At 39.7% G+C, this 26305-nt stretch overlaps 1 protein-coding gene across 1 annotated transcript; it reads right to left on the bottom strand.

The window, feature by feature from the left end:
* Window positions 1–311: 311 nt before the first annotated feature.
* On the bottom strand, window positions 312–25978 carry LOC101854948 (pyruvate dehydrogenase E1 component subunit beta, mitochondrial). Its single transcript, XM_005097828.3, has 11 exons — window positions 25841–25978; window positions 21494–21562; window positions 20379–20486; window positions 19228–19290; window positions 16098–16133; window positions 13589–13696; window positions 12872–13049; window positions 11288–11398; window positions 10059–10150; window positions 7870–8011; window positions 312–3202 (listed from the first exon to the last, which is right to left on the bottom strand). Exons 1-11 carry the CDS (start codon window positions 25880–25882, stop codon window positions 3051–3053), a joined length of 1101 nt encoding a protein of 366 aa, XP_005097885.1. The 5' UTR covers window positions 25883–25978; the 3' UTR covers window positions 312–3050.
* Window positions 25979–26305: the final 327 nt, after the last annotated feature.

Genomic DNA, 26305 nt, shown 5'->3' with positions numbered 1-26305 from the left:
GATGTCGTTTCGATGAACGATGGTTTTTTTTCTCTCTCTCTCTCTCTCTCTCCTCTGTGTATCGCTCGCCTTCTCTTTTTCTTCGTTCCTGCCAACTGGGGCATGTCATATACATTTTGCTAGCACCCCCCCCCCCTCTCTCTCACACACACACACACACACACACAAAAGATTTCTACTGGGTCTGAGGTCTGAAACTTCCCGAAATCACAAAAGAGTTCCCCTACCGGGTCTGTATACTTCGTGACTTTGTTCCCGGTTCTGTATACACTTCGTTTAATATATGACAAAATAACTCTGAAAGCAAGACATTGTATATGACCGCTTTATTCAACTTGCCAGATGAGGCAGTAAGTTCAACAAAAGAAAACAGGGCCTAGTAAATGAGAACTAGTTTTCAATGAACAATTCTTCACATGAACACTCAAAGGCATAACTAAAAAATCTGGACTTTGGAAGATGATGGATCTCTCTCAATAGTCCATGGTTTTGCTTTGGTGTTTGAGTTCCACCCTTCACATGAATCAATGATTAAATACACATACACCAAAAGGGAAATGCGCCAATGAAAACAAAAGATACATCTTTGTGACGGGATAACATTAATAACAATAAAACTAAGTAGTTGGGTTCCAATCATGTTTCAAAATAAGATTCTTTTCATTTTCAACTTAAATTTTGCTTTAACACTAACAGCTTCTAAAAGCAGCCTAGAAATTATATATAGGCTATATATTAGATAATGAGAAACTGCAAACAAAACACAGCTTTCAGTTTCACTTCAGCTGAATCACAAGGAAACCCTTACACTATACAGGGATAAAATAAAATAATAATACCATTCGGTACTCTCCCATTTCACATTAAATTTAAAAAACAAACGCGCCAGAGATTCAAAAACAAACTATTACACTTCAGGAAATAGCAATAGATTGCCATAAATGATAACAAAACAGCCTAAATTTGATATCGTTCATCACTTTAAACAAGGTTAATCACGTTCCACATTCATTACACCATAACTGGGATAATCTCAAAACAGAATATACAAGGGCACCAAGTTACGGTGCAAGACAAAGAGCACTCAGTATGCTTCTTCCAACATTTGCATCCTACAGGAAAACAGGTATAGCCAAAAAGTAAAAGAACTGATCTGAACAAGTTTTGAAAACATAGGCCAAACGGGTCAGCATTTGTGCTAGACATGTCACCAGTCTGATCACAGAGAGTCCCTTTAGTTTTTCTGGGACATCAAATTCAGAACTTCCATGGCGCACTAGCAATGCTCATATACCCACATTACATCCACCCATTGACATTGTATCGAAAATAATGCATGAAGACACAACTTCACAATGAAAAAACCCACAATTTTAATCAAACTAAAAACAGGGCTTTGTTCAAGAATTCCCATAACCTTCTCAGGAAATCCAACCAAAATTTTAATCTGGATATCAAATGGCACTGGTGACAATGTTTTTCATTTGCGCCAAAATATACAGTAAATATCTGATTAATATCATGGTTTTCCGAAAATTTGCACATATTCAAAGTTCAGCAAGACAGCCTGGCCAAATGAGTAGATGATCAGCGTAGCAGTATGTTCAAGATTTGTGCAGCAAGACTCAAGTTATCCTTAACACATTACACCTTAAGGGTCTGGACGGGAAGTCTACCCCTAGATCCTAAGCAAGGGGAAGGAATCCACCTCCCGTGAACACATGCATATAGGGGCCTATATTAAAAAAAACCATTTAAAAAATACTTTAAAAATTCCAAGAATCCTGAAAAAATAATAATTAGAAAGAGAAATGAATATAGTTTCAGAAAAATATACGTTTATGTATGCACAAACTGTTGGAAATGTTTTAACTTGAATTCAATCGGGGTTCCGACCCATCACTCTCACTACCAGCCTCGCGGTCGGGCCCTAGATCTAAATTCTTCATCTGATTAATCTGAATCGCCCCAAACTCCTGCTACAATGTTTTCATCAATATTTGATTCATCTGATTTGTCATTTGCTTGTTCTTGCTCAAATCCATTGTCATTTCCTTTTTCTCAATTGTGTCGCTTTTCAACAAGTTGAGACACCTTCGAAGTGTCTCTAACGCGATCGCATATCGATTGGCTCTAATACTAAAACTACAAATCCGAAAAATATCGTTTTGATATCAAACGAAAGAAAGAAAATTTTGCAATAACTGTGTAAAACAAAATCTAGGCCACAGAGTCTCGTAAAGGCGAGACGTCGTTTCTAAAGACGCCTGGTCAGAGCAGGCGATTCCGGGCGGCTTAGGGTGGAGAGCGTCAGGAAATTCTCGGGTGATCCAGGGCGAGTCGGGGTGTAATGTGTTAATATCTTTTCTCGCAGAATTGTTCTCCAGACAACTAGTGACACAAAGCAAAGATAGTAAAGGTCACCTAACAAGTCAAATAAAACTTTTGAGCAACAAACAACCCAAACTTCAGGCATGACACGCTTCAAAAGGTGTGCACCAATGACAAAAAGCTATACATGATAATCCAATATTCTTCTTAAAGAAAATAAAAACCCATTGGCCAGGGTTTATTTTAGAGTTGAGATATTGCAACTAAACCGGACAAAAAAAACCTCATTGTACTTGTGAAATCCAGGTTCAAATGATACAACTAAAACTTTACAAGTCAGTTTTTCAGCAAGAAAAAAATTTCAAGACCAAAAAAACCCCCGAAATACAAAATGGCAGAAACCTTTCCTTCTCATCAGGTAGATACTGTGTAATGAATTTAGCCAAACAGAAAGTCAACTTGAGACAAAAGAATTTCATACCGACTTGTAATTTCTGACCGAATAAGGCTACTCCTCCAAGACCTGATCTACAAAACTGAGTCATGCGTATCTTAAAACCTCCATCTTCCCATATCAATTTCTAACAACACGCATAAAATAGAGATGCACACACTCACAGATATGCTTCCACAATTCTGGTAGACTTACAAATAAAATCTTTCTATCTTCCATAGCAATTCTTAACACAAAGTTCAACATGATGTCCCTTCCTCTATGACTATGCAGGTAGGTTGAGAGACTTCTTCACTGCATTGAGGACGTTCACCACTTGCGGTAAGGCCAGCTGCTCCAGAGAGGCAGCGTAGGGCATTGGCACATCAGCTCCGGTCACCCTCAGGATGGGGGCGTCAAGGTAGTTGAACGCAGCACCTGGGCACAAGGAGCAGAGACCACTTTATTCCTCTCATTTAGTTTTAAGTGCAGAAGATTAGGTGTTACCAGAGAGTAATATACAAAGAAAAGAAGGGGGAGATTTATCGGGATATTCGGATTGAATCGGGATGGGTGGCAGGTCTGAACAAGGAAAAATCGTGTTTTGTGGGGAAAAAAGTAGACTCTGGAATGTGCCTCACCTCTCCAGATACAATGGTACTAGTTTTACCCAAACTTCTGTTTGTTTTAGCTGAGGTTTTACGGCGCTCGCAACTGCATACGGTCTTATATGAGTGCCAAGGGGTGGATGTCAACAGAGAAGTCCTTACAGGGAATCAGACTTACTCTGCTCACCTCTCTAGCTTCAACAGCACAACAAAGTCTGCTCCACTCAATCCTGCATCCAGTTTCCAAGATGCTTTTGTTGTTTTTTTTATAGTAGAGGGTTTTATGGCGCTCGCAACTGCATAAGGTCATATGAGCGCCAAGGGGTGGGTGTCAACAGAGAAGTCTTTACAGGGAATCAGACTTAGACTGCTCACCTCTCTAGCTTCAACAGCACAAGGTCTGCTTCCGACTATCAAGGCACCCCAAAATAGCAGGTCACAAGAGAGTGACAAACATATAAAAGAAGTAGAGGAAAATGACAATAGTAAGGATCAGGAAAGAAAAAGCAGCAGTTCCCTGTTGTAGATCAGGCACAGTTATGAGCGTGACATGAGTCAGCCCATTTACAATTCTACTGTGCTTGAACGAGAAATGTCCCCCCTTTGGGAATGGCCTTAAGACACATTCAGTCAGTGGCACTGCCCCGAAGAGTAGCTTGTTTGTTTGTTTGAATTTTTTTAAAGTACATCAACACAATAATGGTCATTCATATCTGGGAAAAAGTAAGACAGACAGAAATAACAGAGGGAAAGTAATAATAATAATAAATTATTAATGGGTGACCTTATTTGGGCCACAGTGTGGCCTAAATAAGCTAAACCCCCCTCCCTTACCTTATTTAGGCCACACTGTGGCCCAAATAAGCTAAACCCCCCTCCCTTACCTTATTTAGGCCACATCATATGGTAGATTTCTTGAACTAACCATGGATTCGGAAGGTCGAGATTCTACTGATCTTTTTATTTAGTGCGGGGGATTATTTCAAAATAGAGGATGATTCTAAATAAGTGGACCAAGTGTAAGAGTTGTGTGTGTGTGTGTGTGTGTATGTGTTTGTTTTGTGTGTGGTTGTGGTGAGAGAGAGAGAGAGAGAGAGAGTAAATGTAGTAGTGTGTTTGTATGTGTATGTGTAATGTGTGAATGTTATTGTGTGCATGAGTGTCTATCTCAGTTGTACGGTCCAAATGTACATTATTTTGTTGAGAATTTTACATAGAACTCAACTACAAAACACCTTTATACAAAGTCACAGAAATATTCTTTTTGTGCTTATTGAGGTGCAGTACAGGGTGATTAAAACCTGCAAGGATAATTGGACAAAATGGGCAATATCTTACTAATGGTCATATTTAGACAAATCCTATATCATTCTCTTTTTTTCTTAACAGCTCATGGTTATTAAAGAGTCAGCAAACTAGATCAAGGTAGTAATTTCGGATTCCTAATATTATGGGCATTCTTTAAAAAATTTTAACTTGTTTTTAGCGCTTTTTTCAACGTAAAACGGATTCCGTTAAAAAAACAACAACAACAATGACCTTATCTTTCTTTTTTAAGGTATTGTGCATACATTTGTGTGAAACTATTTTATTCTATGCTTTCAAGTACATGAAAAAAGCTAATAAAATCAAGCAAAATGTTCTTCAGAGACATAGATCTAGTAGTAAGCCCACTGGAACATTTTATAAACCGTGAAAAGATCACCAGAAAATAACAAAATTATCTTATGATTTTCACTTGCACTTGCAATTTTTTTGACAAATTATCGTCTACCTCGTTATCTTTTTTTTTCCACATTTTTCTTCACTATTCATGACAACTGGCATGTTTTCCAGTTATTATCAAGGAAGTGGATAGGCGGACCACGGGGTCTATCTAGCCCCAAAAGGATAGGTGGACCGCGGGGTCTACCTAACAAAATGCTGTTTTAGGATGTGAACCCTGGAATCAGCGTAGTGAAATAAGTAGATCTAGGTTTGACTAAGGATCGGTGGACCCCGGGGTCAACATAGTGAAATAAGTAGATCTCAGTTTATTTTATAGTAAGACTGGCGGAGCCCGTGGTCAACGTAGTGAAATTATAAGTAGATCTAGGTTTAAATTAATAAGGATTGGTGGACCCCTGGGTCAACGTAGTGAAATTATAAGTAGATCTAGGTTTAATTAAGGTTTGGTGGACCCTGGGGTCAACGTAGTGAAATAAGTACATGTAGATCTAGGTTTAATTTTAAGGATTGGTGGACCCAGGAGTCAACGTAGTGAAATAGGAAGGTTTAGGTTTAAGGTGGACCCCAGGGTCTACCTAACGAAATTTAATACTAGTTAGGTTTTAGAATAGGTGGACCATGCGGTCACCGTAGTAAAATAAGTAGGTTTAATCACGGTGTCCCGGGGGTCCACCAATTCTTAATTAAACCTTCTTATTCCTCTACGGTTATGGTGACTCCGGGGTCCACCAATCCTTTTAAAATTAAACCTACTTATTTCACTACGGTGACCCCGGGGTCTACTAATCTTTAAATAAATCTACTTACATGTATTTCACTACGGTGACCCCGGGGTCCACCTGTCCTAAAACCTAGTATTTTGCTAGGTAGACCCCGTTTTTAACAATATCCAGAAAATAACATAAAATGAGTATATAGATCTATATCTATACGTATTTTATTAAGTATATACTTAAAAATAAAAGACTGAGCAGAGGCTTACAATGTAAATTCTGTGCTCTACACGTAGAGAAAGTCTTAAGTTTGCGCAAAACAGATTTTAGAAAAAAAAGTTGATCTAATTATTCTAATAAAAGTAAAAGTGATTGTTATGGTGAGATTTGTTATTATTAATTCTGGAAATACAGACAGTTGCTGAATCTAAAATTAACTAGAACTGTGCAATTCGTTTTATTTCAATTCCAAAGCCCAAAGGCATAGCAATGAGTTAGATCTAGATCTAGCAGTTGTAGGCTCTCTGGCTGCTTCTAACATTTGTCTGCTACTACTGATTCTAGACAGGGAATCTAGATCTAGATCTAGCTATCACCTGCACTATTAAAGTCAAATATATGGTAAAATAAAAACAAAACTGTGAATCGCTTTGTCAGTCAGTACATCCCAATTGCCATAGCAGCACGTATTAATAGTTGAATAATTATACTGAAGCAACATGTTATCACAGTGTGCAGGGGAGAGCGGGGTGCCCGGGTCGCTGACCGGTCGATTCGGTGGTTCGGCTTTTGTAGATCTATGCATTTTTTACGGAAAGCCCTATTACTAAATCTATTAGTGTTGTGAAAACTTCAACCTCTACAGCTAAGGCGGCAAAAGATGTTGGAAAATAATAATACGTCCTGAAGTTTCATAATTTATACAGAATAATACAGCCAGTAGTTTTTATCTCATCGAGTTATAAAAATGGCCTTGTAACTTGTTTTCAGAAGCAAATTTTAATAGTTACAGTTCTACCGAATCGATTTTCACGCAAATTCAACCATTTTGATGACCATTTCTTTTCCTTTTAAAAAGATAAAGGCCTGTCGGATGTGGCAGTGCGATTAACACTAAGTTGTTTAGACCCATCAAAACACAAGGCTTCGTGGCCGATCACAAAGGTCTACGGGCTTATCGAGGCCGATTCGCCCTGCCGCGTGCACGTTCACTAAACTGCCTACTAGATAGAATCTACTACCAAAGATTCTTCTCGATCTTTGCTACTACTACTACTACATCTACATGTAGGCTACTACTACTAGACAGTACGAGAGATGTACTACTACGAGACAGTACGAGAGAGTGCCACCCAGGCAAAGATAGTGTAACTTTGACTCAGCCACGTTGTGTACACACTTTTTATACCCCAAATTTGACCCGGAAGTCCATTCGGAGGATTTGACCTTTTTACTTGACCAAAGTGTGCCAAAATGGTAGCCTAGATTTTGCCCCTCCATGAAGGAAAAATCTGGCCCTCATTCAAACCATTGAGATTGAGCAAAACTTTGCGTATCGTGCTTTGTTCTTACAATATTCATTATGATATATATAAGTTGTACACTGAGACAAAACTGTACTAAATGAGAAAGGTGCACCATTATGAAAGTGGAACGAACTCAGTTGCCTTAAAAGGGTGTCCCCTGGTAGTTTGAGCATGTGTGGCCTAAATAAGCTAAACCCCCCTCCCTTACCTTATTTAGGCCACCTGTGGCCTAAATAAGCTAAACCCCCCTCCCTTACCTTATTTAGGCCATATGTGGCCCAAATAAGCACTCCCATTATTAATAATTATTTATTATTATTATTAAAAAGTAAGACAGACAGAAATAACAGAGGGAAAGTAATAATAAAAATAATAATAAATTATTAATAATTATTTATTATTATTATTAAAAAGTAAGACAGACAGAAATAACAGTGGGAAAGTAAAGAAGTAGGTCCTACCAGTGATGCCCTCCAACCAACCAATCCAAGATGCAGATAATAAAATATAGTTCAAAGACATCAACCTACTTTCCATCACTCTTGCTGCAATCTCAGCTCCGATACCACACTGTGGCCACCCTCCTTCCACTGTGACCAGGTGGTTGGTTTTCATCACTGATTTGATCACAGCCTCATCATCCAAGGGCCTCAGTGTACGCAGGTTAATCACCTGTGTAAACAATTTGTTCTTTCAACACCTTCATAAACATACAATTTAGTCAACAGTAATTCCACAGGACAGAAGCCACATCTCATCAGGAAGATATAAGAACAATTTGCCAGACAGCTGTTTTGATGTATGAAGCTCAAAATTAAGAGAAAACAATTTTATATTGCAGTCTCTACACTCCTGGTACATTTTTAAAAATGCATCTTTTTAGCAAGGACGCCATGGAAGTTGGTAAAATTTGCCACCTCTAGTCACCGCTTAAGATCCCACCACTTACAATCCCGGTTCGCTTAAGATCCCACTGTTTTAAGAAAAGAGAATTTCTACTACCCGAAAGTAACCCCTATGATCCTGCTCTGAAGGGTATATTCGGCTAAGATTCCGCATTTCAGATCATGATTTTCGAAACAAAAATCAGAGTCGGCGCAGCTGATCAACCAAGCAGCAAAAATTTGCTATCATCAGACTGCTCATTGCATCACAGATCAGCCATTCTCGTTAATGGGATCATATTTCCCTTGTAAATATCGATGAAACCGTGCAATGTTTACCCCAGACGGGACCACACCGAGGTGCGAACTCGCAGGTGCAATGGTTTTCACCAAACATAGAAATCGTATCTGAGCTCTCCACCGGAGCTTACATCAAAAGCTGGGTGGGTGGGGCCTACAAGTCTAAATCAGCCAAGATCACATCGAACTGTGAACTCTTCATTGATTATTGCAGCAGTTGTATCTACTCTCGAATCTATTGCGAGACAGACTGAATTTTAATTGGTGAAGTCCACAGCGAGCTGTACTGCGGTCCCAACACAATGTTGGGTTAAAACAGAGATGGGGGAACTCAGTCAGAGATGGAAAGCTATACATTTTGAACAAGTAAAGGGGAGGAGCACATCTTGAAACTCACAAAAGCATAAGTGAAAATGGCATGCCTCGTGCCATTGTGATTGGTCATCAAAGTTAACTACTCTTTGCCTGCCATCAGTCATAGTCCACCAAGCGGTCACACCAGCTCATTTCAGAGTAAGGGAAGACCATTTTACCGACTGCAGATCTGAACATGAGTCACTTGGTGCATCAGGAAAGATCCCATTAATGTAAGATCCCACAATTTCCTGGGATCTCAGGAGAAGACTACTGTATTACATCTCATGTACTTCACGTTAATCACCTGGCCAATTCTTCTGTATGAAGATTTAGCCACAAAAACGGCTTGGTTTCATATTTGGGAATAAAAAATGCGCACATCAGAACCAAATTTGCTTGTATTACAGTCAACTCTACTTGTGTTGAAGTCACTTGAGTTGATCTTCAGTTAAGCTGATCCTTTTCTCTGGTACAAGCAACTCGTTTTCTTTATATTTTTGTCAAAATCAACGGTTATGTTGAATTCAACTCAAACATATACTCTTGAATTGAAGTGCTTTTTCACCCCCAACTGCATGTAATAAACAGCAGTATTGATTTTCTTTTCTTTTTTGTGTGCATGTGTGTATTGTCAGATGTTTCGAGGTAGTTTTGACACAAGTGATACTTACGTTAAAAATACAATCATGTAGAGCCAACCAAAAAGCATAGAGGCCTATATAGTATGCAGTGAGAGTGAAACAGTGAGAGAAGCGTGAGGAGCAAGTGTTTGTGACATTACGAAGCAATAAAATGGCACACAGATAGACAATGAGTAATACAGTAATTCCTCGGTACCGGTATAACATTCTTGGCTGAAAGATGTACTCTCCGCTGTAACGTTCACTTTCTGAAGTCTTGAGTAGTATTTTTACTCTTTAAAAGCTATGTTTACAGCTACCTTTGCAGAGCATACTTTTTGCTAAAACATTCACTTTTTTAAAGTTTAAGGGATTTTAGTGATCTGGGGGGAAAAAGGGATGAGTCTGGGGTTTTTTTCCCTTTCAATCTGAGACTGGGCCAGTTTGCACCAGACGTCATAAATACGTCCGTCTGCAACTTTTTCAGTATACAGATTAAAAACTGGTTCACATAGCAGGTCTGCAATGAGCCTAAAATATTAAACAAAAGAGAGGTACCTCACATTCCACTCCTTTCCCAGCTAGCTCATTTGCAGCTTCTATACACAAGCCAACACTCTTGGAGTGTGACACAAGGGTCACATGTGATCCTGGGAAACACAGAAAGGAACTTTAAAAAAAAAAACAACCCAAAAAACAAAACATTTAGTTTTAGTCTGAGAAAGAATTTTACTACACTTGCAGCACAAATAAGTCATGTATACAAGTGCCCAAGATAAGATGTGAGTAACACGCAAAGGAAAGGAGGAGACATAAGAACAGTTGAAGTTTGCTAAATACCCACAAACAACCAAAAAGAGAGTTGGAAAGTAACACTAACATAATAGACATGGTTCATGTACACAAAATTACTGTGAAAAAAATATAGCAGAAAGATGCCTTAGCATACATTAATATTAGCAACCTCTACTAATCATCACTTACTTTAATTGCATGATTGTGGAAAAAAAACGTGAGAGATCTTCAATTATGTTTTAACCTTTTTCTGTTCACTTCGTTTTTCTTCCAAGGGACTTCCTCAATGGCACTCTTGAAAGTGATGATAAGAATAGACCATCAAAAGCCTTCACCCTTTTACTTTTCCTTTTCGATTCTCTCTCTCAAATTTTGTGTTCTCTTGATTATGCTGTTTCACGCTAACCCACTGTTTAAGAAGCTACACCGCTATGAATAGTTTTCATATACTTTACATGAAAGATTTTTATATGTGTACATCTGTCCTTTTAAACTTTTTACATCCTGAACCAAAACCATAAAACGTTTTTTACCCTTATATGACAACTACTGTGTCTGTAGCATCATAAAACACTTACCACACCACTATAAGTCATGATAATAATCTAGAAAGTGAATACCAGTCCCATGTTATCATTATATTATTACCATTATTTGCCCAATATTCCACTCATTTGGACTTTAGATCTAGAAGGGTAGAGGAGATGTTTATACACTACAGACCTTGCTCTCTTCCACCTTTAGTTTTGAGTTTGAAAAAGAATTTTACAATACTTGCAACACTAATAGGTCATAAAACACAACTAGATAAGTTGTGTTACTAGAGAGTAACATTCAAGGAAAAAAAGTAGGAGAGATAAAAAGGATAGGAGAATTTGTTAGATATGAAAGAAGGAGCAAACCAAACCAAAGCACCCGCCAACCACCGACTACATTCTATAAGTGTATCCAATTTGTCACCGTAAATCACAAAACTATATATAAAGCCTCACCCTCTCGTTCAATTTTGGCCTTTCCAATGGGGATGAGAAAGTCTTTGGACAAGGCTTCGTCAGACATGTCAAACGACACTCCATACATAAGCTCATTCTCCAAGCATATAACTGAAACAAAGCATACATGGTCAAACACTTCTATACACTCCTATAAACATGAAATTTTTGCTCCACAGTTTTCCAACTTGAGGCTCAGGTAAAGAATAAACATGTATATTTTTCACGAAAAGTTTAACAATTTTCTCTATCATCAACTTTAGAAGTGCAAACCTGGTTATAAAAAAAAATCCAAAACTTCTCTGACTCCATGGAAACATGCACACAAGGACTCAAAATTGACACATCATATTAAAATTATCTAATGCATCTAATACTTAATTCAGAATTATTTTATATAAAGGGCGATATGACATCCAAAAAGAGATTTAATGTAAGTAAATGTATAGGCAAAAGTGTATTACAAAATCCTGACAATTTCAGAAACCCGCCTTCTCGATTTATCCCCATAGTCAGGCACTGCTACACTTTACATCAATTTGCACAGATAAATGTTCAACGCACAACAATGTTGTATCAGATCTACTCAAGTCCTACATGAAAAATATCAGACAGAACATTAATGACCATTGAAATAGAACAATTCCCACAGGTAGGGTGCTGCAATGCGAAATGTAAGGCAGAGATCATTGTCTACTGTTAAGTTCAGAATGTCAGACAGTTCCAATAAGAGCAAAGACTAACAGCTCTATTCACACCTGCAGTATCCTTTGCCCACCACTTTGTATTTCCACTCTTCCACTTTATAAGTAAGACTTAATGTTCAAGGATATAATCCTGGCATTGGTAGTCTAGTGGTTAACTTACCGGACTCGTATTTGTGAGGTTGCAGATTTGGGGGGGAAGGGGGGGGTCGAGCCTCATTGTGTCCTTGGGAAAGGCGCTTTACACTAATTTCCTTTCTTCACCCAGGTGTGAATGGAAACACGGCCATTCTTGCCATTATGTTAATGTTTTAGCATCTCTATAAAATGGCAACTTGCACCGTATGTCTCCCAGATAGTTGAGATTGTTTCAGAACATTATCTGGTCTGCTGGGGTAATAATATAGACTGTCATGCCCATTGAGCTTGCTGTTGTGCAGGAATTTGTGCTGTACAAATGCTACTTGTTATTATGATATAAGGGCATACTTTTCAGTAACGTTATCTTTTTATCAATAATTGCCAATTATTAGGATGGAGAAAACAAAAACTGCAGTCCATAGGCAACTCACATAAAAGAAGTTGTCAAACCTGTAATTTTATACAGGTGATCCTTTTGAACAAAGACTAACAGCTCTATTCACACCTGCAGTATCCCTTGCCCACCACTTTGTATTTCCACTCTTCCACTTCATTATAATACAGAAAAAATGATAGGAGAAGAGTGGGCAGTGGGTCATTTGACCAGGTGATTTTCTTGGACAGGTGGCCATTAGCACAGGTTCGACTGTATTTTGCACCAGATCCTGAAAGGTAGACTATTAGTAAATGGTAGTAAATATGTCCCGATACTACTCTGACCAGGAAGAATATCTCTCACCAGGGTTTGGGTCACGGATGGCGGACTTGAGAAGCCCCTTGCAGTCCTCCGCAGAGTAAGGTGAGACGACCTTGAGGCCGGGGCACTGGCTGTACCATGAGGCAAAACACTGAGAGTGCTGAGCGCCCACACCCGCCGCCGCTCCGTTTGGTCCTCGGAAAACAATAGACACTGGCACCTGTAGCACAACACCAACACCATTATTTGGTAATGTTTCTTAGTGAACTTTTGTGACTTGTTATACACTAGCTGATCTTGAAGAGACTCATATCAGTTGCCTTTTTTTCTTTTGAGTACTTCCATAGAATAAAGGATGAAGAAAGTACAATGTTCCTAACACGACATTAGAACAGGAAGAAAAAGTTAATTTTTCAAAAGTTAATTTTCACTTGTCCATTTTGCACAGAGGAAATTTTGTCAAGGTCAACTGGATATAACTCAGAAAGAAAGACTAAAAATTACAAAGAAATGTTTTAGGAACTTTCTCATCTATACACAATACTAACATCATAAACAGAGTAAACTCATTTGAAAAAAGACACTACATGCAACACTAAAGATAACAGTGTAGTCTCATGCCTCTACCAAAAGCATCTGAACTGCAATTTATAGAAGTGAGAAAAGTTACTCCACGTTCAAAGAAAGTTAACATTATGAAACTTTTCCTTTCATTAATATATAAAAGAATGAACTTCCAAGTCCATCACTATTACTTACAGTTCCTGCAGACATGTAGAAGGTTTTGGCTGCAGAGTTGATCACCTGATCTATTGCTTGCATCGAAAAGTTGAACGTCATAAATTCACATACCGGTTTCAATCCCGCCTGAGAGGTTCACATAAATGAAATCCACAGATTAAATTTGTACATAAGATAACTTAGAATATTTTTTAAAACATTTATCACACTCATTCATAACAAAGTATTATGGTTCTTCCCCCAGTATTTATACTTCCCCTCTAATTCAGAGGTACACACTACACACGGACCACAGCACCCACTCAGTGGCTGCTTGATAATTATCTCTTTCCCACAAACGTCTTTGCAAGCTTGGCGAATTTCTAGCACATGTTGTTGATTTGCTCCTGATTTGCACTGATATTGAAAATGTCATTTTTAGGCTCTGGCAATAAAAAAAGTAGAAATATATTTTCAGTCGTCTGAAGAAACTTCAAAGAACCTGTGCAACCTCAGCCTGCCGGCAAAATATCTGGCATCGCAATATTTCATCCCAATGATCAACAGGCTGGCAGGTGCCATTGGGAACTGGGGCATTTATATTGTGAGGACAGACCTGAGGCAACCCGAAGACTGACAAGTATCGGGTTTAAAAAACCCTATATAGATGTCTACAGGGTCCTTGACACATCACGATGTCATCTTTTATAAGTTTTGAAGAAATTGAAAACTTAACTTTGGAGACTGCTGGTCATTGCTATGTCGACGATTGATATTTTCCCCTAAAAATATATAAAGTACCTCCACTTCCTGATTATAACATGATGTAGTTAGCCTTTAAAGTGTTGAAGTGTGTTTGTGGTTATGTCATGAAGTAAACAGGTGCGAAAATGACATCGCTGGTTTTTTCCCTTACAATCCCATATTCTGTATAATTTGCATCCTATTTTAATGTTCGAAGGCTTGAAACTCTTGTAATAATAATCTATATTACGTTATTACCAAACAAAAATACATTTCTTAGACTTGTATACCAAAAAGACCCCGATAAAATATGGTAATGCTTTTGCCAATATTCAATTATCAATTTATTGAACAGCCATTAAAGAGATGTTTAAAGGTAAAGAAGTGGGACTTGATCTAATCCCACTGAAAACAAATGAAGTACTTGATGAATGAAGAGTGCAGAAACTTGACTAACCTGCTCAATACCTTCTACTAACTGGAAATATTCCAAGAGATATTACTGTAATTCATTGTGTTACTCAAAACTTCTGGAACAACAAGCTACGAATGCGGTGAACAATTATTCTATAAGTCACTCAATGGTGGCTCTCTTGGTCTATAGGTATGTTATTCGCCTCTCATTCAATAGGCCCAAAGTTCAAAACCTAACCTGACTCTTTCTAATGCTACCCTAGCTCTTTCTACTATCACTCCTGGCTCTTTATTACTGCTGTCTTTCAGCCACACCCTGATCCTAGGGTAGCGTAAGGAAGATTGAACACCTAGCCTTCTCGGATACGGGCGAAAAATCTTGGAGGTCCCGCGTGCAAATTGTGCCTCCTACCAAATCTGAAGATACTCTAGTCAGTATAAAACCATAGTACAGAGTACTTTCAAAATCAGAATGTGGCTGCCTGAAGGCAAGGGGCCCTACCAAGTTGGAAAAACAAAAGCATACGTAAAAAAGAAACGCAATTCAGGTTAATACCTGAACAATACAACAGAACAACAAACACCATATTCATCATCACAATGTTAATAGAGAGGGGCGTTGAAATATTCCAAGATCTTTATCTACGGTTCCAGGGCAGCCCATCCACCAGCATATATGTTTTAGTACCAGTAATCAACAACTAAAAAATTAGTGATCTGGCTTTAAACTTCGTAATATGGCCATGGATAGTCTTCTTCCTTGGGGACGTCAAGGACAGGGCTTGTTTCATGAGTGTTTTACAGTACTCATAACTGCATATGGTCATATGAAAGCTTGGAACACATTGAATATTTCAGTTTGGTAGGAATTAATTTTGAGTTTTACCAGGGTGGCAGACGAAGCCTACTCTTATCGATTAAAGGACCACGAAGAGATCTGTGCATGCACTTTTTTCTCACAAGCATAGAGACAGAGTAAGATGGTTTTTAGAATTTTCCACTTGGTGAAAACAGGGGGCTTGGTCAAGACTAAAAAAATGCAGCGAAAAGCTCATTCCATAAAAAAATTTACAACGCTGGCTCTCCCCTTGCACCTTTCATCTCCACTTTAACTACTTCTGTTAATTTGAATTTGCCTAAAGTTAAGCTGGAGCTGCTCATGTTGTTACTTGTTTTTCCCCTGCGCATGGCAATCACACAAGACAGATCTAGATGAGTCAAGACTAGCCATTTGTCTCGGATCTCTACCAATCTACCACTTGTCAAGATGGCAATTGGTGCTATCACATTATACCGCCAGCCCTGCTATACCGCAAACTTTATGCCTGTCCCAAGGTAGGCGGTTTAATGGGGCTTGGCTGTTTATTTAAAAACTGATGTGAGAACTCACCATTGCTGCCCCTGTGGCTATCCCTGCAAATCCCATCTGAAAGAAAAGAAAAGGCAACATTCATTAAAATACATACATGTTAAGAATTTTACTATGCCTAAATAAGTTGTCCCTCAGTTAAAAAAAACACAGTACTTTCAAACACTTGTTTCAAAAGCAAACCACTGAAAGAACTGATGTATTTCTCAGGTGCCAGGACTCAAACCAAGACAATAGAGGCTTGTATGCCTCTCTTGCCAAAGCATTTGGGCCATTCCCTGTTCATCATGTTCTGTCAGTTGATAAATTTGATTTTGTTTTCAGGGTTTTCATTTTCACTATCCTGATGCCCAGGTAAAGGGAAGTAAGAAAAGGTCTGCTAAAACAATATTTTTTTTATTAATCTCCACCAAAAATTGTAGAACAGGATTCTATGTAAACAAATAACTGTGTCTGAAAATGGTACACTACTTCTATTGCTTCTCTGAAAGTGGCTGATATTACATCCATTGCTCCTTTGTGTTATCAACAATGATGTCACCTTGATCTTAAAAAACCAGGTACACTCCATGGCAAAACCAACGAAGCATCACTAATACAGCACTAGGTGCGACCAAAGTCAAAAGTTCAAAACCAAAATGGAGGATGACTCATGGAGTGCAATATGTCACTGCTGTAAAATACACAGCCAAATCCACATTCAATGGATACTGGGCCACTGCAATCTTTATGGCAATGATCGCACTGATGCACTGCCCAACCAGGGTGGTCGACTAGACCAAGCAAATTTAAAAACAGATCTGGCTTCAGCGAGGACATGCATTACACGATATGTTATCGCCAATGAATGAGAGCACACTCAAGTTCACCATTCTCAGGGCTGCCCACCCACCAGCATACGTTTTAGTAATCAATAAATAAAAATTGGTAATCTGGCTTCAAAATTTGTAATATGGCTATGGATAGTCTTCTTCCCTGGGGTGTCAAGGCCAGGGGTTGTAGATTTTTTAAAAATTCTCTCACTGGCCTAGGCTGTCGCCTACACCACTGAAGGGGAGAAATTTTCTAACACCTTGTCTACCTATAATGTTTGTCTTACTCCTCGCCTTGGTACTTCTTAAGTTTAATGCTTTTCTACAGGCAAAGTGGCACTGAACCACTTACTTTACTTTACTTTACTTTTTTCTTCCGCTTGTACCCTGGGGTGTCGCGGGGAGACACAGGTGTCTGTCTGCAGCAAGTCGTGTGGCCTGTAGGAGGGACATCCCATGATCTTTAAGGGTGTCTGCCACAGATTCACTCCATCGTCGCCTTGGTCTTCCTCTGGCTCTCCATCCAGAATATTTAATGTTGTATGTTCTCAGAGCTGGATGGTTTGAGGGCATCCGCGTGAGGTGTCCGAACCACTTGACCTTTTGTTTTTCAATGTGTGGTAGGACTGGTGTTGCTCCCACGGTGTCCCTTATGACTTCATTTTTAATTTTGTCTCTTCTTGTTTTGTTGACCGCTCTTCTTAAGCATTTCATCTCGCATGTGACCAGTTTCCTCTCTAGGGCTTTTGTTAGAGTCCATGTCTGGCACTGATATGTGAGCGTTGGAAGGAAAATGGCGTTGATGAGCTTCGCCTTGGTGCTCATGGGGATATTGGGATGTTTCAGGAGAGGGCCCAGTTGGCAGCTGACTGCGTTGGCTCTCTGGCATCTAGTCTCTATCTCTCGATCTAATTTTCCATTTTCTGTGAAAATGCTACCCAAGTATTTGAATTCTCTGCTTTGTTTTAGTTGGGATCCATTGATGTTGATATCCACTTTACCTGGTCTCCTGCTAATTGTCATGACTTCAGTCTTGCTTATACTGATCTTCATGTCATATTTTTCGCAGCTCGCATTTAGTTGGTTTATATGCTCCTGTAGCTGAGTCTTGTTGTTAATCATTGCCAGGTCATCTGCAAACATGAGTTCGTTGAGTGCCTCTGGGTCTGGATTGGCCTCTTTTGTTATCTGGTCCATGTAGATCACGAAGAGCAGAGGGGAGAGATTGCAGCCCTGTCTCACTCCGGATGTTACTGGAAACCAGTCCGATGTTCCACTGGTAGTTCGGACAGCGCTTCTGCTGTTGGCATAGATAGCCCTGATGTTGTCTAGCAGTTGTCCCTTGATGTCGTACTGCTCTAAGATCTTCCATAGCTTGTTTCTATTTACTCGATCAAAGGCTTTTTCTTGATCCACAAATACGAGGTGGAGATCTTTGTCGTATTCGAAAGCCCTCTCACACAGTTGTCGGAGTGCGAAGATTGCATCAGTGCACCCTCTTCCTTTTCTAAAGCCAAATTGGGCGTCACTGAGAAGATGTTCGGTTTTTGTGAGAGTACGTCGCTCTAGGATTTTTGCATACATTTTCCCCACTGAACCACTACAAGGGCTAAATGCAAAGAGGATGTTAATACTGTTAGAGTTGGACAGCTGCACGTGATGTATTGATGCAGACTGTCCAGGTCTGGTAGTTTTACACCCCTTGTAAACTAGAAAGATTGGCAGGGGGTTTGGGGTAGCCAAATTTATCTTTTAAAAATCGGAATCAGGGGCATTACAATCATATTTTTGTAAAATTGAATAAAAGTCGTAAACATTCCGCCAAATTCATAATTCTGTTAAAGCGAAGTTAAAACCACCACTGGAGCAGGACAAGGCGAGAGGGCTCTCCAGAAGACGAAAGAGTCCTAATCTAGTCATACCAAAGGGTGGGATCTACCCCAGATGACTTGTGCCGGAGATGTGGTGTCAGTCCTAATGACTTACGACAAGCATTATTTGAGTGCCCGCAGGGAGACCCGTACCGTGAACCGCTACTGCATGACAATACCCTGGCATCCTTGCTGGAAAGAACAGAAGAATGTTTAACCAGATATGCACCGGCACAATCAGTAGAAAGACCCTCAGCGGCATTTTGGAGAGAGCAACGGAGCATCAATGGACATGTCCGGAAAGCAGGGGTGTTGCTTCCTAAAACAAAGAACACTGAACCCGGCCCGGACCAGATGAACTATGGACCAAACCCAATGAGGTTGTCACATATCTGACTGCATACAGCAGGCTGCCGCCCTCAAGAGGAGGCCAGCCAGAGCAGAAGAAGAAACATCATGTAAACTCACCTCTGTGATGGGCGTATCAATAATCCTCTTGTCCCCCCATTTCTTCCAAAGACCCTTTGTAACCTGTTTAGAAATTGAATAGGTTTTTTTGTAATATCAAGAGATGGGGGAAAAAAGAAGAAAGTAAAAGTAAATAAACAAAACGACTATGAAAATCAAAATTCTACTTAAGGCTCGGAATAAAATATTTGTATTATCATGATCATAATCCATTTAGACAAACAAATTACAGAGTGAAAAGTAAAATACTAAAAATAACACAGTTTCAAACTCAGATAAAATAAGATAAGCTTTCAGTTCAGGTTTGAGGTGCTTATCACAATACATTATTGACATTAAACTTTAATAAATAACCAAGCACCATCCTATTGACGAATTTGCCAGTAACATAACTCTACACTAATTTAATGTAAACACAAATGTGACTCTGAACTCGTCTCTCTCCTTTCAACCAAAATTCATCAATGTTTGATAAATCCAAAATCATAGTTCTCTTTTTTTCACTCCTGACCTCCGGACAAAGAAAGAGGAGTAACAACTTTTTTTGGGGGGTAAGTATTTTACAGTGCTCACAACTGCATAAAGTCATTACATATGAGCGCGTGGGACACATTAAACATTTTCAGTTTGATAGAAATTAATTTCGAATTTTGCCCTGGTGGCAGCCGAAGCCTACTATTATCGACTTTAAGACAACCAAGAGATCTTTAATGTGAGCAACTTGCACACAAGACCTCCAAGATTTTTCACCCTAGGCTAGGTGTTTGATCTTACCCACTCTAAGATCAGGGATGTGGATGAAAGACAGCAGTAGGAAAGAGCCAGGAGTAGCAGTATAAATTAGTAGAAAGAGTCAGGAGCCGAGAGGAGGGGGGGGGAAAAGTGGGGGGGGGGGGGGGGGGGGGGGGACGCAGAAAGTGGAGATGACAGGACAGGATTAGAGAGCATTAAAAGAGATAAAAGGAAAACATCTTAGAGAAGAAAAATTTTCATCGCTGTCAGATTTCCAACCCGAGGCCTATTGAATAAGAGGTGAACACCGTACCTCTAGACCACAAGAGCCCCCAACATCTTCTAAACATTTGGCCTAGCTATACATCAAGCTCATGAAAGGACAGACATAAATGAAAATCACGTGTAGACATTCTTACTTTGTATGCTCCATCATACTGAGCCACCTCCTCTCCCATGACAAAAACCTTGTCATCTCTTTCGATCTCCTCATCCATAGCAGCGTTCAGAGCATCTCTTACATGCATCTACAAAAAGAAAAGATTGCAGGCCAGAAATATAGATAAAAAGACAAAATAAGAGGAGAGTTGAACACAAAAATGTAAATAATATAAGGCATCAGAAGTGAAGGAGAAATGGATAGCTGTGTCCAATTTGCTGTATTCTCAATGCAGAAGGCCAGCCATGAAAGAAGCTATTTTAAAATTTAAAAGAATGAAACAGATAAGAGATACAAACAAATAAAAATATGAGAAGGGTTATCTAAAGAATGCAGTAATTTCCTCGGTGCACACAAAATCTTTGATAAAAACATTGGCAACAACAGCCAAAGGTGATACAGGGTTTCAGTTAACCATCAGCCCCCATGACAAAAAATCACTAAATTCTTATATGGAACCAACTTCATTCATTTACACCCAAGTTGGGTCAATAAACACCCATGAGCGCACAAACTAAACAGTAAAAAAAAAAGAGACGCTCAACCTAACATAATATATATGGAATTAGTAATTCCACTGAACACATGACAATGGGACAGGACATCACCAGCTGGCAGTCTTCTATTTGTTCATGAATTAATGATGAGAAATATACACTTTGTCAACTTAAACAAGTAAAAGAGAATAAGTGAAATATGTCCTGGTAGGTAAAATTAGCAGCATTTTGTTAACTGAGAGAGGCCAACTATCAAAAATTAATTTCAATATATAAGATTTTTTATTCAAAATTCTTGACATCCAGTTTGTCTTTGCCAAGGTTTCATTCAAAGTGAAATAAAGAAATTAATTGTGCAGGATTACAAACACATCTATATCAGAAGCAGTTTTTCTCTCGCTCCTCCTATCTAACTGCAACTATTCAAGCATCACGTCTACAAGTATTACGTTTATTCGGCTCTGGACCTGAATTTATGAACAATTTAATCAACTTCAAAACAACAAAATTCTACATTAAAATTTTTTTATTTTTTGGTGGGGGGAGAGGGGGGAGGGGGGAGGGGGGGTTAGGGTTCAAAATAGACTGAAACACCAACCTGTGTTGCTGCGCGAGAAGCTGATGTGCTCAAGCATCTCGATAGTTGACTCCATGTCTTTGCCTGCTTCTGTTGACATATTTTAATATTTTAATTTAAAAAAGCTTTCCAAGGGAAGAAGAACATCCTGTTTCGTAATTTTCAGTAAGAGTTTTCTGGCACTTACAAAACAATTTAAAAGTCATATAAGTGCGAAATATTGGAGGTGTTACAACAGAAAACCATGCACAAAACAGAAGGAGAAGAGAGAAAGATGATAAATGTTTGATAGGAAGGAGTAGCAGACCACACCAGAGCACCTGCCAACCACCCAACACATACTGTTAAACTTTTAACATTTAATTCTCTTAAACGTGGGCAACTTGCACACAAGGGTACTCCGAGATTTTACGCCCATGGAGAAAGCTAGGTGTTAGATCCCTAAGATCAGGGGTGTGGCCGAAAGACATCAGTAAGAACCAGGAGAACACAATATATAAAAACAGTCAAGAATAAAGGAGACAGGAGCCCAGAGAAGGCCGGGGGGGGGGAGATGAAAACAGGTGACAGATTAGGACTGGGAAACAGGAAAGGAGGAGAAAGGAGAACATTTTAGAGTATATATTACACACACACATTATACACGTACATTCATTATATCCAGTCAACAACAGTGGGGCACTGGGGTCTTGTATTACTTAGGTATTTCAGTCTGTTCTTACTTATTTATATTTTCCCCTCACCATAATTATTTGTAAACTATAAAAATGAATGGCCCCTGCAGATGGGGGGCCCCATAAGGAGATACTCTGTGTGCTGTATACTACGTAAACTGAGAAGAAGAAGAAAACTAAGAGTAGGCCTACGTACAAAAGGACGTTCAAACAAAGTTCAATGACGCAGTGCAAATGATCGACCGTTTCGATCCGGATCGTTTCTTTTAAAGTTTTATAAGCCCAAGAAATGAAGCACTTTTACAAGAGATTGGACTTAATAGGATGCTGAGCTGCAAATGGAGTAGATCTAATTCAAGACTGCAAGGTTTGCAAATAGATACTGTGAGGTGCAATAGCAGTAACATGCGACTACCCGTAGAACGATGCAAACTATTTTAAGGTAAGGTGGCCATCTTTTCTTTGACGCCAGACCGGGATACCCCTCCAACAAGTGACTACATCTAAATTTTGCCAACCCAAGCCCAATGGCACCAACGATCGTGCAGAGAATCTTTGACAGCACAACGCTTTGGTGTGATGTTTTTCCAGGAATATCGGAATGTATTATGATGCGGTGTTCCTATGATGCTGTTGCTATTCTCTTCTGCGCATTGTTTATCACGCCCGGAGGAGGGAGGAGGTGTAATCTTCCGGCGGCAATTTTTGCGCGCTTTACCGTTTCTGCGTTTACCGTGTTTCAATTTCAAGCACCACTACCGGAATTCCGAAATGTTATTAACAAACCAGAAACCTTGTAACTAATCAGTAGAGCATGGCTGACTGACTGCAGTTACCCGCAAGTGTGAAATTTTACCATGCGAAACACATCGATTCGGTGCCGGTGTTTATAACACATCAAGCCACAGACCCAACATGTTGTTCCATGCGGTAGCCTACCTCCAAAGATTCTCTAAGTGGAGAATCTTTGTCTCTACTACATGATCTTTGTTATCTCCACGGCCTTCTAAAAATAGTCTGTGGGTATCCCAGGATGTTATGACATCACATTGCTAAAATTAGCCGCCAATCAGGCAAGTGCGTCGTTCTACGTTTAGACGCATCAGTACACTAGAGGAAACCACCTAGGAAAGTCTCAAAGACGGAAGCTTGTAAACTGCCAGTGCCAACCAAACCACGCATTACGCAAAATCATCAATATTTTAGAATCACGATCAGATGACGCGGTGGGCATCCCCCTTGCGAGGTCAAACAAGATGGCTATTACTAATCGGCCATTGGTGTTCAGGCCTAGATCTAGATCTAGAATCTAGATCTAGTTAAGTATCTGGAAGTGGCTATTCTCATCCGGGGTGAGAATAGAAATACGATCGACCTCTCACCCTGGGTGAGACTTGCGACCGTAGGCTATTCTCACCCGGTTTGAAAAAAGACCTGTTTTTCCTAATTTCGGAAAACTTTCTATCGATGTGGATGATCAAATGGATAAAGGCAAAGAAAAGATTACGTTATAGCACAAAAGTAAGCTAATTTTATCGACTACAAAGATGCTGCAGCTATGGCTATTTCACTTTTCGAATCGAGCCAAACAACGGGGGTCGCCATTTTGTTTTGCCCGGAAGTTCTCGCAAGATCTACTCCTCCCCTCTTCTCTCTCTGTCTCTTTCTGAATACTGTCTATCGGTGTGGACGATCAAATTGACCAAAACAAAGTTAAAAAATTATGTTAAAACACAAAAGTAAATTAATTTTGTTGTCTACAAAGATGCTACGGGTATTTAACTTTTCGAATCAAGCCGAACTACGCAGGTCGCCATTTTGTTTTGACCGGATGTTCTCGCGCTACTCCTCTCTCTCTCTCTTTTTCTCTCTCTCTCTCTCCACTGCTCACAGACAAAATTGTATGCTTTTAGTAGGCTACAGTTGTAATAGAACGTTTGTTCACGGCACAGAATTCTACAATTTTTCTGTTATCACAGTGTAGAATTTTGTGGTTTAGGGTGAACGCAAAATTTGTTGGCCTAGATCTAGGCTAAAATGGTGAACGCGCACCGGGTGAGAATAGCCAAAAGACCCGGGGTGAGAATACAGGTGGCCTAAGTATCTAGGCTAAATAGGCCTATCCGCTTGTCTCAAATGAAAGTGGCTATTCTCACCCGCCCGGAAGTTCTCGCAAGATCAACTCCTCCCCTCTTCTCTCTCTCTGTCTCTTTCTGAATACTGTCTATCGGTGTGGACGATCAAATTGATCAAAACAAAGTTAAAAAATGATGTTAAAACACAAAAGTAAATTAATTTGGTTGTCTACAAAGATGCTACAGCTATTTAACTTTTCGAATCGAGCCGAACTACGCGGGTCGCCATTTTGTTTTGCCCGGAAATTCTCGCGCTACTCCTCTCTCTCTTTCTCTCTCTCTCTCCACTGCCCACAGACAAAATCGTACGCTTTTAGTAGGCTACAATGTAATGGAACGTTTGTTCACGGCACAGAATTCTACAATTTTTCTGTTATCACAGTGTAGAATTTTGTGGTTTAGGGTGAACGCAAAATTTGTTGGCCTAGATCTAGGCTAAAATGGTGAACGCGCACCGGGTGAGAATAGCCAAAAGACCCGGGGTGAGAATACAGGTGGCCTAAGTATCTAGGCTAAATAGGCCTATCCGCTTGTCTCAAATGAAAGTGGCTATTCTCACCCGCCCGGAAGTTCTCGCAAGATCAACTCCTCCCCTCTTCTCTCTCTCTGTCTCTTTCTGAATACTGTCTATCGGTGTGGACGATCAAATTGATCAAAACAAAGTTAAAAAATGATGTTAAAACACAAAAGTAAATTAATTTGGTTGTCTACAAAGATGCTACAGCTATTTAACTTTTCGAATCGAGCCGAACTACGCGGGTCGCCATTTTGTTTTGCCCGGAAATTCTCGCGCTACTCCTCTCTCTCTTTCTCTCTCTCTCTCCACTGCCCACAGACAAAATCGTACGCTTTTAGTAGGCTACAATGTAATGGAACGTTTGTTCACGGCACAGAATTCTACAATTTTTCTGTTATCACAGTGTAGAATTCTGTGGTTTAGGGTGAACGCAAAATTTGGTGAATGCGCACCGGGTGAGAATAGCCACAAGACTCGCCTGCACTATTATCACTCCGGCTGAGAATAGAGGTGGCCGTCTCAAATACAAAATCAAGCTCAATTTTGCCAATTTGGAATAAAATAAGTCAAAATAAGGGGAGTAGGAACTACCGAAAAAAGCGCCTGGGTTGGACTTGGGGTCAGTTGACACTTGAAGATGAGGGAAACTGGAATCCACAGAGTAGAGTGTGACAGAGGAGACTGATCCTAGATCTACAATCCTGCATCTAGATCTAGAAACTGACTGCTAAATTTTAGATGCAAAGACTTCTATCTATTGAAAAGTGGTCTCTTAAGCAACTGAAAGTCTAGTGAAACCGGTAGATCTACTGTTGTCAGCACATTCGCTAACCGGTTCCGCTGTAAAAATTGTTCGAGATGAACTTGATACATAACCGAACAAACTAACCTTACTTAACCTCTAAAATCTTAAACCGTGAAGGGCGTTTCAACTGAATCTTCAGCAATGCGCTTAAATAATGCTCATACACAAAATAAAATGTACAACAAAGAAAAATCCAAGAGACAGAGGAGTAAGATAAGTGTGCTTTGATATACGTACCACGGCAGCAGAGGGGCTAAAGCGACAGCAGAAAGTCGCCATTTTTGCAGAGGACAAACCTTGGTCAGTAGTCCCAGATTTATTTGCTTTCGTTTCGTCTCTGAATGCGCACTCGACGACAAAATAAAACAACGAATAACAGCCAAATCTTGCTAAAACGTGTTCACAATACGCGCGGGTCACAGGACTGATCACACGATACGCAACGCAAGCCAGTGAGCTTATGTCGCTTTCGGTTTTTTTTCAAAAAACTTCTCTGAGTTCCACTTCTTTCAACGGTAACTCCTTATTGGGCTGAAACTGGGTTTACACACTTTCTAACACACAATGTATCTATGGCTAGTCAAAATTACACCTCGCTTGTCGCCCTCTTGCGCATATCGTGACGATGCTTTTCGCAGCGTAGGTAGGCCTAACGTGACTGTGCAAGTGAAAGTTCTTTACTGAGATTTATCGCTGACTTCA

The sequence above is a fragment of the Aplysia californica genome, unplaced genomic scaffold (genome assembly GCF_000002075.1).
Source record: "Aplysia californica isolate F4 #8 unplaced genomic scaffold, AplCal3.0 scaffold00165, whole genome shotgun sequence".
Taxonomy (NCBI): domain Eukaryota; kingdom Metazoa; phylum Mollusca; class Gastropoda; order Aplysiida; family Aplysiidae; genus Aplysia; species Aplysia californica.
This window is presented reverse-complemented; position numbering and strand designations above follow the sequence as displayed.